General features: G+C 58.4%; 4 protein-coding genes across 4 annotated transcripts; all 4 read left to right on the forward strand.

The window, feature by feature from the left end:
* Nucleotides 1-216: 216 nt before the first annotated feature.
* LOC131561628 (PHD finger protein 7-like) lies at nucleotides 217-1869 on the forward strand. The gene is given in 7 exon segments (XM_058810991.1): nucleotides 217-244; nucleotides 247-338; nucleotides 340-476; nucleotides 710-976; nucleotides 1183-1296; nucleotides 1438-1630; nucleotides 1633-1869. Coding segments are annotated over 7 exon segments (1068 nt in total).
* Nucleotides 1870-4511: 2642 nt separating this feature from the next.
* Nucleotides 4512-6164, forward strand: LOC131561629 (PHD finger protein 7-like). Its single transcript, XM_058810992.1, is given in 7 exon segments — nucleotides 4512-4539; nucleotides 4542-4633; nucleotides 4635-4771; nucleotides 5005-5271; nucleotides 5478-5591; nucleotides 5733-5925; nucleotides 5928-6164. Coding segments are annotated over 7 exon segments (1068 nt in total).
* A 2645-nt stretch (nucleotides 6165-8809) lies between these two features.
* Nucleotides 8810-10454, forward strand: LOC131561630 (PHD finger protein 7-like). The gene is given in 6 exon segments (XM_058810993.1): nucleotides 8810-8923; nucleotides 8925-9061; nucleotides 9295-9561; nucleotides 9768-9881; nucleotides 10023-10215; nucleotides 10218-10454. Coding segments are annotated over 6 exon segments (1062 nt in total).
* A 2646-nt stretch (nucleotides 10455-13100) lies between these two features.
* LOC131561631 (PHD finger protein 7-like) lies at nucleotides 13101-14753 on the forward strand. Its single transcript, XM_058810994.1, is given in 7 exon segments — nucleotides 13101-13128; nucleotides 13131-13222; nucleotides 13224-13360; nucleotides 13594-13860; nucleotides 14067-14180; nucleotides 14322-14514; nucleotides 14517-14753. Coding segments are annotated over 7 exon segments (1068 nt in total).
* Nucleotides 14754-16069: the final 1316 nt, after the last annotated feature.

The following is a 16069-nucleotide window of genomic DNA, read 5'->3' on the forward strand; positions in this document are numbered from 1 at the left end:
ACAAGCTCCCGGCCTTCCCTGCCTTGCAGATCCTCGCCACTGGGCTTTACCCACGCGAGGACACTGGACACTTTCTCGTTGGGGACACCAGGCGCATCATCAGGGAAGCAGCCAACAAGGTGGGGATGACCTGGCAGCAGGAGCAGGCAGCTTTGCACCAGGAGAGGCTTCGCCAGCTCCTCCTGCTCCCCAGCAAAGAAGCCCCAGGCCTGGCACATGCAGGGGCCTCGGGTGCACGTGGCTCTGGGGCTCTGAGCTGGCTCTGCCCACATCCCACTCACTGTCTGGAGATGCAAAGAGACCACAAATCTCCAGTCCTGACATTCACGGGGCTGGCTCTGCTCTTTCCAGACCTGCTTCATCTGCTGCAAGATGGGGGCCACCATCACCTGCTGCCAGACGGGCTGCGACCGCACCTTCCACCTGCCCTGTGCCCCAGACGGACAATGTGTCACCCAGTACTTCGGGGCCTACAGGTAAGGGCTGCCCACCCTCACCCTCGGAACCCCTGCTTTTCTCTCCAAGCCCTTTACATCTGAGTGAATGCATAAGGCGGGAACCCATGGTTGCCAGCAACGTGCCACACACAGCGACAGAACCCACACAGGGGCTGGGGCTCCCTCACACCTCCTGCACCCACACTGCCAGCACGGCCCAAGGACTCTGCACTTCACCCTTCCCTCACTCATCTCCCCCATCTTCCTCACAGGTCCTTCTGCTGGGAGCACCGCCCACAGCAGGCACTGCGGCCACGTCCAAGCCAGGACAACACCTGCACCATCTGCCTGGACACGGTGGAAGACAACATCTCCTACAAAACCATGGCGTGTCCCGCGTGCCAAGACGCCCGCTTCCACCGGCACTGCATCCAGAGACTGGCTCTGCACGCTGGCATTGACTTCCGATGCCCGCGGTGCCTCAAACAAGAGCCGTTCATGACGGAAATGCTCACCATGGGGATCCGACTCTCTAAGAGGTTGGCTTTTCTCCTCCCACCTCACAAGGCACCAGGCACAAGCACAGTGCCCGCCTAGGGACTGCCCTGCCAGGCCTGCCCACCCTCTGGCCTGTCCCTCTTGCCCTCAGCTCCAACCAGTCCCTGGAAATGGCACAGGCAAACGAGCAGTGACTGCGGGCATCTGCCTGATGTGGGCCCAACTCTTTCCCTTCCTTCTCTGGCAGACCCCCATCGTGGCAGAGTGACCCAGAGGTCGGACCCTCAGATCAGAGGCATGGCCGCTGCGATGCCACAACGTGCCTTTGTCCAGGTGGCAGGGAGCACACGGAGGCACACGGGTAAGCTGCCAAAGCAGCAATGCAGCCAGCTGAGGGGGATCTGTCTCCCCACAGCCACAGGGATGTACAATTACGCACAAGGGCTCTGCCAGGCACTCCCTGCTCTGACACTTTGTCCTCACCACCTCCTTGATCCTCCAGACCCTGGCAACTGCGGCTCTGCAGCTCCTGCGCTGCTGAGGGCATCCACCGACTCTGCTCCTCTTTGGGGAACAGCACCTGCTCCTGGGAGTGCAGCACCTGTGCTGCCACCGACACTGGTAGGCAACAAAGCATTCAGCACTATGCAATCCACACAGGGACCACGATGGGCCTGGCACCAGGGCCCTCAGCACACAGCTTGGCTCCAGGAGGGCACTGGATACCACAGCGGCCTCTCCTGCCTGCAGCCTGGGGACTGTCCTTACAACCTTCCTTCTGCCTGCCCCTCTTTGCAGGTTCCACTGGCAAATCAGACCTTGTGGACACCAAAACCTCGAGCACAGAACTGCTGACACTGTCCCAGGACACGGTGCTCCTCAAGAGCAGCTGCTCCATCAGCCCTCAGCAGGCCTTAAAACATGGCGACACTGAGGAACAAATACAGTCAGGGGCAATGCACAGCCCTCCTGCAGAACCCTGCACGATCCAGGATGGGCCAGCCCACAGTGCTGACACCTGCAAACCCAGCACTTCCAGCCAAGCAGCATCACAGCTCTCCCAGGGCAAGTGTCCTGCCAAGACCACCAGCTCTTCCTCTTGCCCTCGGTGTGCCTTCAAACGTGGCTATCCGAAGAAAGACAGTGCCTCAGCGGTATCATACGGCCCACCCGCAAAACGCCGCAGGATTGACACTGGGCCAGCCCAGAGTGCTGATGAAAGCAGCCCCAGCACTTCCACACAGCCACTGCCGGGGCTGTCTGAGGGCACTTTGGCTGCCAACAGTCCAGCACCACGGCCACAACGTCCATACAGGCCTCCATGGATCTTCCACGGATCCACGACGGACAACCGCTCCCAGCCTGGGCCAATCCGCATGAGACACGTCTGGCAGCAACAACGGCGGGCAAAAAAGCCCTACAGCCGGCCACAAATACACAGCAGCACCAAATGTCAGCCTGTCTACACCCCCATCACCCTTACCCATCAAAGAAACATAAACACATAAGATAAATAGATATAGATAGTTAAATAGATAGTTAGATAGATAGTTACAAAGATAGATAGATAGATAAGACAGACAGATTATAGATACATAAATACATAGATAAATAGACATACACAAAAAATAAAGTTTTTTTTACACTAAGAGAACTCATATGTATTTCCCAGTCATTTTCTTCAAACTTCCTCCAAGCTTCTCTCACTGTAATGAACACGGATCTACGTCCCCAGGGTTGGCAGCACATTCCTGTGGGAGGAGGGGAAAGGGAAGATGGGGCAGAGGCGCCCTGGGAGGATTCTACTGTATGAACATCAATCACCTCTAGTCCATTCCCTCCCTTCTGGAATATTCCCTCTTCCTCGCTCCCCCACCAGACTCTGTAACCACACCACCCTCTCCCCAAATCCTCAGAGGTGTGCCCCCCATCACCCAACATTGTCCTCTCCTCTGAGCCCTCTCCCCACTGCTTGATTTGTACCTCGACCCTGCCTACACTTTCCCCTTTATAAACCCCCTGCCATCCCGCTTTGGGCCACCAGCTCACCCCTGACACCGGCTCACTTCAACTGCTCTTGTAGTCCCGATTCCCTCCCTCCTTGGACCCTCGGGCTTCCCCCAGATAAACTCAGTTGGGTTTGCCCCAGTGCCTCGGGTCCTCCTTCACCCCGGTCGCACCATCCATATCCATCCACGACTGTGCTCACGGTGGACGGTGAGGAGCCGCTCCTCCAGCACCCACCAAGGAGTGACCTGCCCGCACCCACACAGGAGTTCCCTTGCCGGGGGAACCATCCCGCACCCAGCAGACTTGGTCTCAGCTCTGGCCTCTCCCTGCCAGCCGGGGATCTGCTGGCCCACCTGTGTCCCCTGCCAGCAGATGTTGCCACCAGCCTGCTCCCTGGAGAGCTGGGGCTCAGCAGCACGACAGGCTGCACCACCCCTGCTCAGCCATGCCTCACACAGCCCTGGCTCACCCACATTCATTTGGTCACAAATACAAATTTTACTCCCAGCAGAAGTTAATCCCATCCCCTCCAAAGAAGCCACTACTGCAACATCACCACTTGCGATGGGCATGGCACCACCATCGCCCATCACCACATATCAGTGCTGCCCATGTCACAGTGGCCCCAGTGACATCATCACCGGGGCCAAAGGCACAAAAAACGCCTGCACATCAACAACACCCTCAGAGTCGAAGAGAGACTGCGAAGAAGGAGCTTGCCTGAGGCTGCTCAGGCACCAGGGTAAGTCAGAGGCTTCTGCTGCCTCTGACACAGCTCACACACATCTCTCCCCTGACTTAGGATTAGTGCACAGTGTGAAGAGGAGAAATGCCAGCAGGGCAGCGCAAGAGACGCTCCAGCCGCTCACCATCAACCTCCTCAGGATCCAAGAGGGCACGGCCAGAAACTGTCCCCAAGGAAAAAGGTGACAGCAGAAGCCGCCCTCCCCACAGCTTCCTGGCACTGGCACACGGCCTTGCAAGGAACTCAGTGAGGAGCCAACAACCATGCCAGGCCCAGGCAGGAGCTCCCACACTGGGCTGAGCTCTGGGCACTTGCTGAGGCAGCCACGCCTGACCTGCTCTGCCCTTCAGCCAGCACAGCACAGACCCTGCAGGGCCCTGGGGCTGATCCTGCATGGACACTTGCCCAGCCCCACAGTCCTGCTCATGCCCGGGGCACTTGCTCTGTCTCTGCAGCCTGCATGCTGTGCCACCACACCCAGGACAACGACATCTGTGGGGACAAGAGAATGAAGTTCAAGCTCTGTGTCCACACCTACTGCCAGGTGAATTCTCTTGGGGCTCCCTCCAGCTTTCAGCCCACAAGGGCCCTGCCTCCCTGACCTAACAAGCTCCCGGCCTTCCCTGCCTTGCAGATCCTCGCCACTGGGCTTTACCCACGCGAGGACACTGGACACTTTCTCGTTGGGGACACCAGGCGCATCATCAGGGAAGCAGCCAACAAGGTGGGGATGACCTGGCAGCAGGAGCAGGCAGCTTTGCACCAGGAGAGGCTTCGCCAGCTCCTCCTGCTCCCCAGCAAAGAAGCCCCAGGCCTGGCACATGCAGGGGCCTCGGGTGCACGTGGCTCTGGGGCTCTGAGCTGGCTCTGCCCACATCCCACTCACTGTCTGGAGATGCAAAGAGACCACAAATCTCCAGTCCTGACATTCACGGGGCTGGCTCTGCTCTTTCCAGACCTGCTTCATCTGCTGCAAGATGGGGGCCACCATCACCTGCTGCCAGACGGGCTGCGACCGCACCTTCCACCTGCCCTGTGCCCCAGACGGACAATGTGTCACCCAGTACTTCGGGGCCTACAGGTAAGGGCTGCCCACCCTCACCCTCGGAACCCCTGCTTTTCTCTCCAAGCCCTTTACATCTGAGTGAATGCATAAGGCGGGAACCCATGGTTGCCAGCAACGTGCCACACACAGCGACAGAACCCACACAGGGGCTGGGGCTCCCTCACACCTCCTGCACCCACACTGCCAGCACGGCCCAAGGACTCTGCACTTCACCCTTCCCTCACTCATCTCCCCCATCTTCCTCACAGGTCCTTCTGCTGGGAGCACCGCCCACAGCAGGCACTGCGGCCACGTCCAAGCCAGGACAACACCTGCACCATCTGCCTGGACACGGTGGAAGACAACATCTCCTACAAAACCATGGCGTGTCCCACGTGCCAAGACGCCCGCTTCCACCGGCACTGCATCCAGAGACTGGCTCTGCACGCTGGCATTGACTTCCGATGCCCGCGGTGCCTCAAACAAGAGCCGTTCATGACGGAAATGCTCACCATGGGGATCCGACTCTCTAAGAGGTTGGCTTTTCTCCTCCCACCTCACAAGGCACCAGGCACAAGCACAGTGCCCGCCTAGGGACTGCCCTGCCAGGCCTGCCCACCCTCTGGCCTGTCCCTCTTGCCCTCAGCTCCAACCAGTCCCTGGAAATGGCACAGGCAAAGGAGCAGTGACTGCGGGCATCTGCCTGATGTGGGCCCAACTCTTTCCCTTCCTTCTCTGGCAGACCCCCATCGTGGCAGAGTGACCCAGAGGTCGGACCCTCAGATCAGAGGCATGGCCGCTGCGATGCCACAACGTGCCTGTGTCCAGGTGGCAGGGAGCACACGGAGGCACACGGGTAAGCTGCCAAAGCAGCAATGCAGCCAGCTGAGGGGGATCTGTCTCCCCACAGCCACAGGGATGTACAATTACGCACAAGGGCTCTGCCAGGCACTCCCTGCTCTGACACTTTGTCCTCACCACCTCCTTGCTCCACCAGACCCTGGCAACTGCGGCTCTGCAGCTCCTGCGCTGCTGAGGGCATCCACCGACTCTGCTCCTCTTTGGGGAACAGCACCTGCTCCTGGGAGTGCAGCACCTGTGCTGCCACCGACACTGGTAGGCAACAAAGCATTCAGCACTATGCAATCCACACAGGGACCACGATGGGCCTGGCACCAGGGCCCTCAGCACACAGCTTGGCTCCAGGAGGGCACTGGATACCACAGCGGCCTCTCCTGCCTGCAGCCTGGGGACTGTCCTTACAACCTTCCTTCTGCCTGCCCCTCTTTGCAGGTTCCACTGGCAAATCAGACCTTGTGGACACCAAAACCTCGAGCACAGAACTGCTGACACTGTCCCAGGACACGGTGCTCCTCAAGAGCAGCTGCTCCATCAGCCCTCAGCAGGCCTTAAAACATGGCGACACTGAGGAACAAATACAGTCAGGGGCAACGCACAGCCCTCCTGCAGAACCCTGCACGATCCAGGATGGGCCAGCCCACAGTGCTGACACCTGCAAACCCAGCACTTCCAGCCAGGCAGCATCACAGCTCTCCCAGGGCAAGTGTCCTGCCAAGACCACCAGCTCCTCCTCTTGCCCTCGGTGTGCCTTCAAACGTGGCTATCCGAAGAAAGACAGTGCCTCAGCGGTATCATACGGCCCACCCGCAAAACGCCGCAGGATTGACACTGGGCCAGCCCAGAGTGCTGATGAAAGCAGCCCCAGCACTTCCACACAGCCACTGCCGGGGCTGTCTGAGGGCACTTTGGCTGCCAACAGTCCAGCACCACGGCCACAACGTCCATACAGGCCTCCATGGATCTTCCACGGATCCACGACGGACAACCGCTCCCAGCCTGGGCCAATCCGCATGAGACACGTCTGGCAGCAACAACGGCGGGCAAAAAAGCCCTACAGCCGGCCACAAATACACAGCAGCACCAAATGTCAGCCTGTCTACACCCCCATCACCCTTACCCATCAAAGAAACATAAACACATAAGATAAATAGATATAGATAGTTAAATAGATAGTTAGATAGATAGTTACAAAGATAGATAGACAGATAGACAGATAGATAGATTATAGATACATAAATACATAGATAAATAGACATACACAAAAAATAAAGTTTTTTTTACACTAAGAGAACTCATATGTATTTCCCAGTCATTTTCTTCAAACTTCCTCCAAGCTTCTCTCACTGTAATGAACACGGATCTACGTCCCCAGGGTTGGCAACACATTCCTGTGGGAGGAGGGGAAAGGGAAGATGGGGCAGAGGAGCCCTGGGAGGATTCTACTGTATGAACATCAATCACCTCTAGTCCATTCCCTCCCTTCTGGAATATTCCCTCTTCCTCGCTCCCCCACCGGACTCTCTAACCACACCACCCTCTCCTCAAATCCTCAGAGGTGTGCCCGCCATCACCCAACATTGTCCTCTCCTCTGAGCCCTCTCCCCACTGCTTGATTTGTACCTCGACCCTGCCTACACTTTCCCCTTTATAAACCCCCTGCCATCCCGCTTCGGGCCACCAGCTCACCCCTGACACCGGCTCACTTCAACTGCTCTTGTAGTCCCGATTCCCTCCCTCCTTGGACCCTCGGGCTTCCCCCAGATAAACTCAGTTGGGTTTGCCCCAGTGCCTCGGGTCCTCCTTCACCCCGGTCGCGCCATCCATATCCATCCACGACTGTGCTCACGGTGGACGGCGAGGAGCCGCTCCTCCAGCACCCACCAAGGAGTGACCTGCCCGCACCCACACAGGAGTTCCCTTGCCGGGGGAACCGTCCCGCACCCAGCAGACTTGCTCTCAGCTCTGGCCTCTCCCTGCCAGCCGGGGATCTGCTGGCCCACCTGTGTCCCCTGCCAGCAGATGTTGCCACCAGCCTGCTCCCTGGAGAGCTGGGGCTCAGCAGCACGACAGGCTGCACCACCCCTGCTCAGCCATGCCTCGCACAGCCCTGGCTCACCCACATTCATTTGGTCACAAATACAAATTTTACTCCCAGCAGAAGTTAATCCCATCCCCTCCAAAGAAGCCACTACTGCAACATCACCACTTGCGATGGGCATGGCACCACCATCGCCCATCACCACATATCAGTGCTGCCCATGTCACAGTGGCCCCAGTGACATCATCACCGGGGCCAAAGGCACAAAAAACGCCTGCACATCAACACCACCCTCAGAGTCGAGGAGAGCTCGTGGAGAAGGAGCTTGCCTGAGGCTGCTCAGGCACCAGGGTAAGTCAGAGGCTTCTGCTGCCTCTGACACAGCTCACACACATCTCTCCCCTGACTTAGGATTAGTGCACAGTGTGAAGAGGAGAAATGCCAGCAGGGCAGCGCAAGAGACGCTCCAGCCGCTCACCATCAACCTCCTCAGGATCCAAGAGGGCACGGCCAGAAACTGTCCCCAAGGAAAAAGGTGACAGCAGAAGCCTCCCTCCCCACAGCTTCCTGGCACTGGCACACGGCCTTGCAAGGAACTCAGTGAGGAGCCAACAACCATGCCAGGCCCAGGCAGGAGCTCCCACACTGGGCTGAGCTCTGGGCACTTGCTGGGGCAGCCACGCCTGACCTGCTCTGCCCTTCAGCCAGCACAGCACAGACCCTGCAGGGCCCTGGGGCTGATCCTGCATGGACACTTGCCCAGCCCCACAGTCCTGCTCATGCCCGGGGCACTTGCTCTGTCTCTGCAGCCTGCATGCTGTGCCACCACACCCAGGACAACGACATCTGTGGGGACAAGAGAATGAAGTTCAAGCTCTGTGTCCACACCTACTGCCAGGTGAATTCTCTTAGGGCTCCCTCCAGCTTTCAGCCCACAAGGGCCCTGCCTCCCTGACCTAACAAGCTCCCGGCCTTCCCTGCCTTGCAGATCCTCGCCACTGGGCTTTACCCACGCGAGGACGCTGGACGCTTTCTCGTTGGGGACACCAGGCGCATCATCAGGGAAGCAGCCAACAAGGTGGGGATGACCTGGCAGCAGGAGCAGGCAGCTTTGCACCAGGAGAGGCTTCGCCAGCTCCTCCTGCTCCCCAGCAAAGAAGCCCCAGGCCTGGCACATGCAGGGGCCTCGGGTGCACGTGGCTCTGAGCTGGCTCTGCCCACATCCCACTCACTGTCTGGAGATGCAAAGAGACCACAAAGCTCCAGTCCTGACATTCACGGGGCTGGCTCTGCTCTTTCCAGACCTGCTTCATCTGCTGCAAGATGGGGGCCACCATCACCTGCTGCCAGACGGGCTGCGACCGCACCTTCCACCTGCCCTGTGCCCCAGACGGACAATGTGTCACCCAGTACTTCGGGGCCTACAGGTAAGGGCTGCCTACCCTCACCCTCGGAACCCCTGCTTTTCTCTCCAAGCCCTTTACATCTGAGTGAATGCATAAGGCGGGAACCCATGGTTGCCAGCAACGTGCCACACACAGCGACAGAACCCACACAGGGGCTGGGGCTCCCTCACACCTCCTGCACCCACACTGCCAGCACGGCCCAAGGACTCTGCACTTCACCCTTCCCTCACTCATCTCCCCCATCTTCCTCACAGGTCCTTCTGCTGGGAGCACCGCCCACAGCAGGCACTGCGGCCACGTCCAAGCCAGGACAACACCTGCACCATCTGCCTGGACACGGTGGAAGACAACATCTCCTACAAAACCATGGCGTGTCCCGCGTGCCAAGACGCCCGCTTCCACCGGCACTGCATCCAGAGACTGGCTCTGCACGCTGGCATTGACTTCCGATGCCCGCGGTGCCTCAAACAAGAGCCGTTCATGACGGAAATGCTCACCATGGGGATCCGACTCTCTAAGAGGTTGGCTTTTCTCCTCCCACCTCACAAGGCACCAGGCACAAGCACAGTGCCCGCCTAGGGACTGCCCTGCCAGGCCTGCCCACCCTCTGGCCTGTCCCTCTTGCCCTCAGCTCCAACCAGTCCCTGGAAATGGCACAGGCAAAGGAGCAGTGACTGCGGGCATCTGCCTGATGTGGGCCCAACTCTTTCCCTTCCTTCTCTGGCAGACCCCCATCGTGGCAGAGTGACCCAGAGGTCGGACCCTCAGATCAGAGGCATGGCCGCTGCGATGCCACAACGTGCCTTTGTCCAGGTGGCAGGGAGCACACGGAGGCACACGGGTAAGCTGCCAAAGCAGCAATGCAGCCAGCTGAGGGGGATCTGTCTCCCCACAGCCACAGGGATGTACAATTACGCACAAGGGCTCTGCCAGGCACTCCCTGCTCTGACACTTTGTCCTCACCACCTCCTTGCTCCACCAGACCCTGGCAACTGCGGCTCTGCAGCTCCTGCGCTGCTGAGGGCATCCACCGACTCTGCTCCTCTTTGGGGAACAGCACCTGCTCCTGGGAGTGCAGCACCTGTGCTGCCACCGACACTGGTAGGCAACAAAGCATTCAGCACTATGCAATCCACACAGGGACCACGATGGGCCTGGCACCAGGGCCCTCAGCACACAGCTTGGCTCCAGGAGGGCACTGGATACCACAGCGGCCTCTCCTGCCTGCAGCCTGGGGACTGTCCTTACAACCTTCCTTCTGCCTGCCCCTCTTTGCAGGTTCCACTGGCAAATCAGACCTTGTGGACACCAAAACCTCGAGCACAGAACTGCTGACACTGTCCCAGGACACGGTGCTCCTCAAGAGCAGCTGCTCCATCAGCCCTCAGCAGGCCTTAAAACATGGCGACACTGAGGAACAAATACAGTCAGGGGCAACGCACAGCCCTCCTGCAGAACCCTGCACGATCCAGGATGGGCCAGCCCACAGTGCTGACACCTGCAAACCCAGCACTTCCAGCCAAGCAGCATCACAGCTCTCCCAGGGCAAGTGCCCTGCCAAGACCACCAGCTCTTCCTCTTGCCCTCGGTGTGCCTTCAAACGTGGCTATCCGAAGAAAGACAGTGCCTCAGCGGTATCATACGGCCCACCCGCAAAACGCCGCAGGATTGACACTGGGCCAGCCCAGAGTGCTGATGAAAGCAGCCCCAGCACTTCCACACAGCCACTGCCGGGGCTGTCTGAGGGCACTTTGGCTGCCAACAGTCCAGCACCACGGCCACAACGTCCATACAGGCCTCCATGGATCTTCCACGGATCCACGACGGACAACCGCTCCCAGCCTGGGCCAATCCGCATGAGACACGTCTGGCAGCAACAACGGCGGGCAAAAAAGCCCTACAGCCGGCCACAAATACACAGCAGCACCAAATGTCAGCCTGTCTACACCCCCATCACCCTTACCCATCAAAGAAACATAAACACATAAGATAAATAGATATAGATAGTTAAATAGATAGTTAGATAGATAGTTACAAAGATAGATAGATAGATAAGACAGATAGACAGATTATAGATACATAAATACATAGATAAATAGACATACACAAAAAATAAAGTTTTTTTTACACTAAGAGAACTCATATGTATTTCCCAGTCATTTTCTTCAAACTTCCTCCAAGCTTCTCTCACTGTAATGAACACGGATCTACGTCCCCAGGGTTGGCAGCACATTCCTGTGGGAGGAGGGGAAAGGGAAGATGGGGGAGAGGCGCCCTGGGAGGATTCTACTGTATGAACATCAATCACCTCTAGTCCACTCCCTCCCTTCTGGAATATTCCCTCTTCCTCGCTCCCCCACCAGACTCTGTAACCACACCACCCTTTCCCCAAATCCTCAGAGGTGTGCCCCCCATCACCCAACATTGTCCTCTCCTCTGAGCCCTCTCCCCACTGCTTGATTTGTACCTCGACCCTGCCTACACTTTCCCCTTTATAAACCCCCTGCCATCCCACTTCGGGCCACCAGCTCACCCCTGACACCGGCTCACTTCAACTGCTCTTGTAGTCCCGATTCCCTCCCTCCTTGGACCCTCGGGCTTCCCCCAGATAAACTCAGTTGGGTTTGCCCCAGTGCCTCGGGTCCTCCTTCACCCCGGTCGCGCCATCCATATCCATCCACGACTGTGCTCACGGTGGACGGCGAGGAGCCGCTCCTCCAGCACCCACCAAGGAGTGACCTGCCCGCACCCACACAGGAGTTCCCTTGCCGGGGGAACCGTCCCGCACCTAGCAGACTTGGTCTCAGCTCTGGCCTCTCCCTGCCAGCCGGGGATCTGCTGGCCCACCTGTGTCCCCTGCCAGCAGATGTTGCCACCAGCCTGCTCCCTGGAGAGCTGGGGCTCAGCAGCACGACAGGCTGCACCACCCCTGCTCAGCCATGCCTCACACAGCCCTGGCTCACCCACATTCATTTGGTCACAAATACAAATTTTACTCCCAGCAGAAGTTAATCCCATCCCCTCCAAAGAAGCCACTACTGCAACATCACCACTTGCGATGGGCATGGCACCACCATCGCCCATCACCACATATCAGTGCTGCCCATGTCACAGTGGCCCCAGTGACATCATCACCGGGGCCAAAGGCACAAAAAACGCCTGCACATCAACACCACCCTCAGAGTCGAGGAGAGACTGCGAAGAAGGAGCTTGCCTGAGGCTGCTCAGGCATCGGGGTAAGTCAGAGGCTTCTGCTGCCTCTGACACAGCTCACACACATCTCTCCCTTGACTTAGGATTAGTGCACAGTGTGAAGAGGAGAAATGCCAGCAGGGCAGCGCAAGAGACGCTCCAGCCGCTCACCATCAACCTCCTCAGGATCCAAGAGGGCACGGCCAGAAACTGTCCCCAAGGAAAAAGGTGACAGCAGAAGCCTCCCTCCCCACAGCTTCCTGGCACTGGCACACGGCCTTGCAAGGAACTCAGTGAGGAGCCAACAACCATGCCAGGCCCAGGCAGGAGCTCCCACACTGGGCTGAGCTCTGGGCACTTGCTGGGGCAGCCACGCCTGACCTGCTCTGCCCTTCAGCCAGCACAGCACAGACCCTGCAGGGCCCTGGGGCTGATCCTGCATGGACACTTGCCCAGCCCCACAGTCCTGCTCATGCCCGGAGCACTTGCTCTGTCTCTGCAGCCTGCATGCTGTGCCACCACACCCAGGACAACGACATCTGTGGGGACAAGAGAATGAAGTTCAAGCTCTGTGTCCACACCTACTGCCAGGTGAATTCTCTTGGGGCTCCCTCCAGCTTTCAGCCCACAAGGGCCCTGCCTCCCTGACCTAACAAGCTCCCGGCCTTCCCTGCCTTGCAGATCCTCGCCACTGGGCTTTACCCACGCGAGGACACTGGACACTTTCTCGTTGGGGACACCAGGCGCATCATCAGGGAAGCAGCCAACAAGGTGGGGATGACCTGGCAGCAGGAGCAGGCAGCTTTGCACCAGGAGAGGCTTCGCCAGCTCCTCCTGCTCCCCAGCAAAGAAGCCCCAGGCCTGGCACATGCAGGGGCCTCGGGTGCACGTGGCTCTGGGGCTCTGAGCTGGCTCTGCCCACATCCCACTCACTGTCTGGAGATGCAAAGAGACCACAAATCTCCAGTCCTGACATTCACGGGGCTGGCTCTGCTCTTTCCAGACCTGCTTCATCTGCTGCAAGATGGGGGCCACCATCACCTGCTGCCAGACGGGCTGCGACCGCACCTTCCACCTGCCCTGTGCCCCAGACGGACAATGTGTCACCCAGTACTTCGGGGCCTACAGGTAAGGGCTGCCCACCCTCACCCTCGGAACCCCTGCTTTTCTCTCCAAGCCCTTTACATCTGAGTGAATGCATAAGGCGGGAACCCATGGTTGCCAGCAACGTGCCACACACAGCGACAGAACCCACACAGGGGCTGGGGCTCCCTCACACCTCCTGCACCCACACTGCCAGCACGGCCCAAGGACTCTGCACTTCACCCTTCCCTCACTCATCTCCCCTATCTTCCTCACAGGTCCTTCTGCTGGGAGCACCGCCCACAGCAGGCACTGCGGCCACGTCCAAGCCAGGACAACACCTGCACCATCTGCCTGGACACGGTGGAAGACAACATCTCCTACAAAACCATGGCGTGTCCCGCGTGCCAAGACGCCCGCTTCCACCGGCACTGCATCCAGAGACTGGCTCTGCACGCTGGCATTGACTTCCGATGCCCGCGGTGCCTCAAACAAGAGCCGTTCACGACGGAAATGCTCACCATGGGGATCCGACTCTCTAAGAGGTTGGCTTTTCTCCTCCCACCTCACAAGGCACCAGGCACAAGCACAGTGCCCGCCTAGGGACTGCCCTGCCAGGCCTGCCCACCCTCTGGCCTGTCCCTCTTGCCCTCAGCTCCAACCAGTCCCTGGAAATGGCACAGGCAAACGAGCAGTGACTGCGGGCATCTGCCTGATGTGGGCCCAACTCTTTCCCTTCCTTCTCTGGCAGACCCCCATCGTGGCAGAGTGACCCAGAGGTCGGACCCTCAGATCAGAGGCATGGCCGCTGCGATGCCACAACGTGCCTTTGTCCAGGTGGCAGGGAGCACACGGAGGCACACGGGTAAGCTGCCAAAGCAGCAATGCAGCCAGCTGAGGGGGATCTGTCTCCCCACAGCCACAGGGATGTACAATTACACACAAGGGCTCTGCCAGGCACTCCCTGCTCTGACACTTTGTCCTCACCACCTCCTTGCTCCACCAGACCCTGGCAACTGCGGCTCTGCAGCTCCTGCGCTGCTGAGGGCATCCACCGACTCTGCTCCTCTTTGGGGAACAGCACCTGCTCCTGGGAGTGCAGCACCTGTGCTGCCACCGACACTGGTAGGCAACAAAGCATTCAGCACTATGCAATCCACACAGGGACCACGATGGGCCTGGCACCAGGGCCCTCAGCACACAGCTTGGCTCCAGGAGGGCACTGGATACCACAGCGGCCTCTCCTGCCTGCAGCCTGGGGACTGTCCTTACAACCTTCCTTCTGCCTGCCCCTCTTTGCAGGTTCCACTGGCAAATCAGACCTTGTGGACACCAAAACCTCGAGCACAGAACTGCTGACACTGTCCCAGGACACGGTGCTCCTCAAGAGCAGCTGCTCCATCAGCCCTCAGCAGGCCTTAAAACATGGCGACACTGAGGAACAAATACAGTCAGGGGCAATGCACAGCCCTCCTGCAGAACCCTGCACGATCCAGGATGGGCCAGCCCACAGTGCTGACACCTGCAAACCCAGCACTTCCAGCCAAGCAGCATCACAGCTCTCCCAGGGCAAGTGTCCTGCCAAGACCACCAGCTCTTCCTCTTGCCCTCGGTGTGCCTTCAAACGTGGCTATCCGAAGAAAGACAGTGCCTCAGCGGTATCATACGGCCCACCCGCAAAACGCCGCAGGATTGACACTGGGCCAGCCCAGAGTGCTGATGAAAGCAGCCCCAGCACTTCCACACAGCCACTGCCGGGGCTGTCTGAGGGCACTTTGGCTGCCAACAGTCCAGCACCACGGCCACAACGTCCATACAGGCCTCCATGGATCTTCCACGGATCCACGACGGACAACCGCTCCCAGCCTGGGCCAATCCGCATGAGACACGTCTGGCAGCAACAACGGCGGGCAAAAAAGCCCTACAGCCGGCCACAAATACACAGCAGCACCAAATGTCAGCCTGTCTACACCCCCATCACCCTTACCCATCAAAGAAACATAAACACATAAGATAAATAGATATAGATAGTTAAATAGATAGTTAGATAGATAGTTACAAAGATAGATAGACAGATAGACAGATAGATAGATTATAGATACATAAATACATAGATAAATAGACATACACAAAAAATAAAGTTTTTTTTACACTAAGAGAACTCATATGTATTTCCCAGTCATTTTCTTCAAACTTCCTCCAAGCTTCTCTCACTGTAATGAACACGGATCTACGTCCCCAGGGTTGGCAACACATTCCTGTGGGAGGAGGGGAAAGGGAAGATGGGGCAGAGGCGCCCTGGGAGGATTCTACTGTATGAACATCAATCACCTCTAGTCCATTCCCTCCCTTCTGGAATATTCCCTCTTCCTCGCTCCCCCACCGGACTCTCTAACCACACCACCCTCTCCTCAAATCCTCAGAGGTGTGCCCGCCATCACCCAACATTGTCCTCTCCTCTGAGCCCTCTCCCCACTGCTTGATTTGTACCTCGACCCTGCCTACACTTTCCCCTTTATAAACCCCCTGCCATCCCGCTTCGGGCCACCAGCTCACCCCTGACACCGGCTCACTTCAACTGCTCTTGTAGTCCCGATTCCCTCCCTCCTTGGACCCTCGGGCTTCCCCCAGATAAACTCAGTTGGGTTTGCCCCAGTGCCTCGGGTCCTCCTTCACCCCGGTCGCGCCATCCATATCCATCCACGACTGTGCTCACGGTGGACGGCGAGGAGCCGCTCCTCCAGCACCCACCAA

Source organism: Ammospiza caudacuta, chromosome 9 (genome assembly GCF_027887145.1).
Source record: "Ammospiza caudacuta isolate bAmmCau1 chromosome 9, bAmmCau1.pri, whole genome shotgun sequence".
In the NCBI taxonomy this organism is placed as follows: domain Eukaryota; kingdom Metazoa; phylum Chordata; class Aves; order Passeriformes; family Passerellidae; genus Ammospiza; species Ammospiza caudacuta.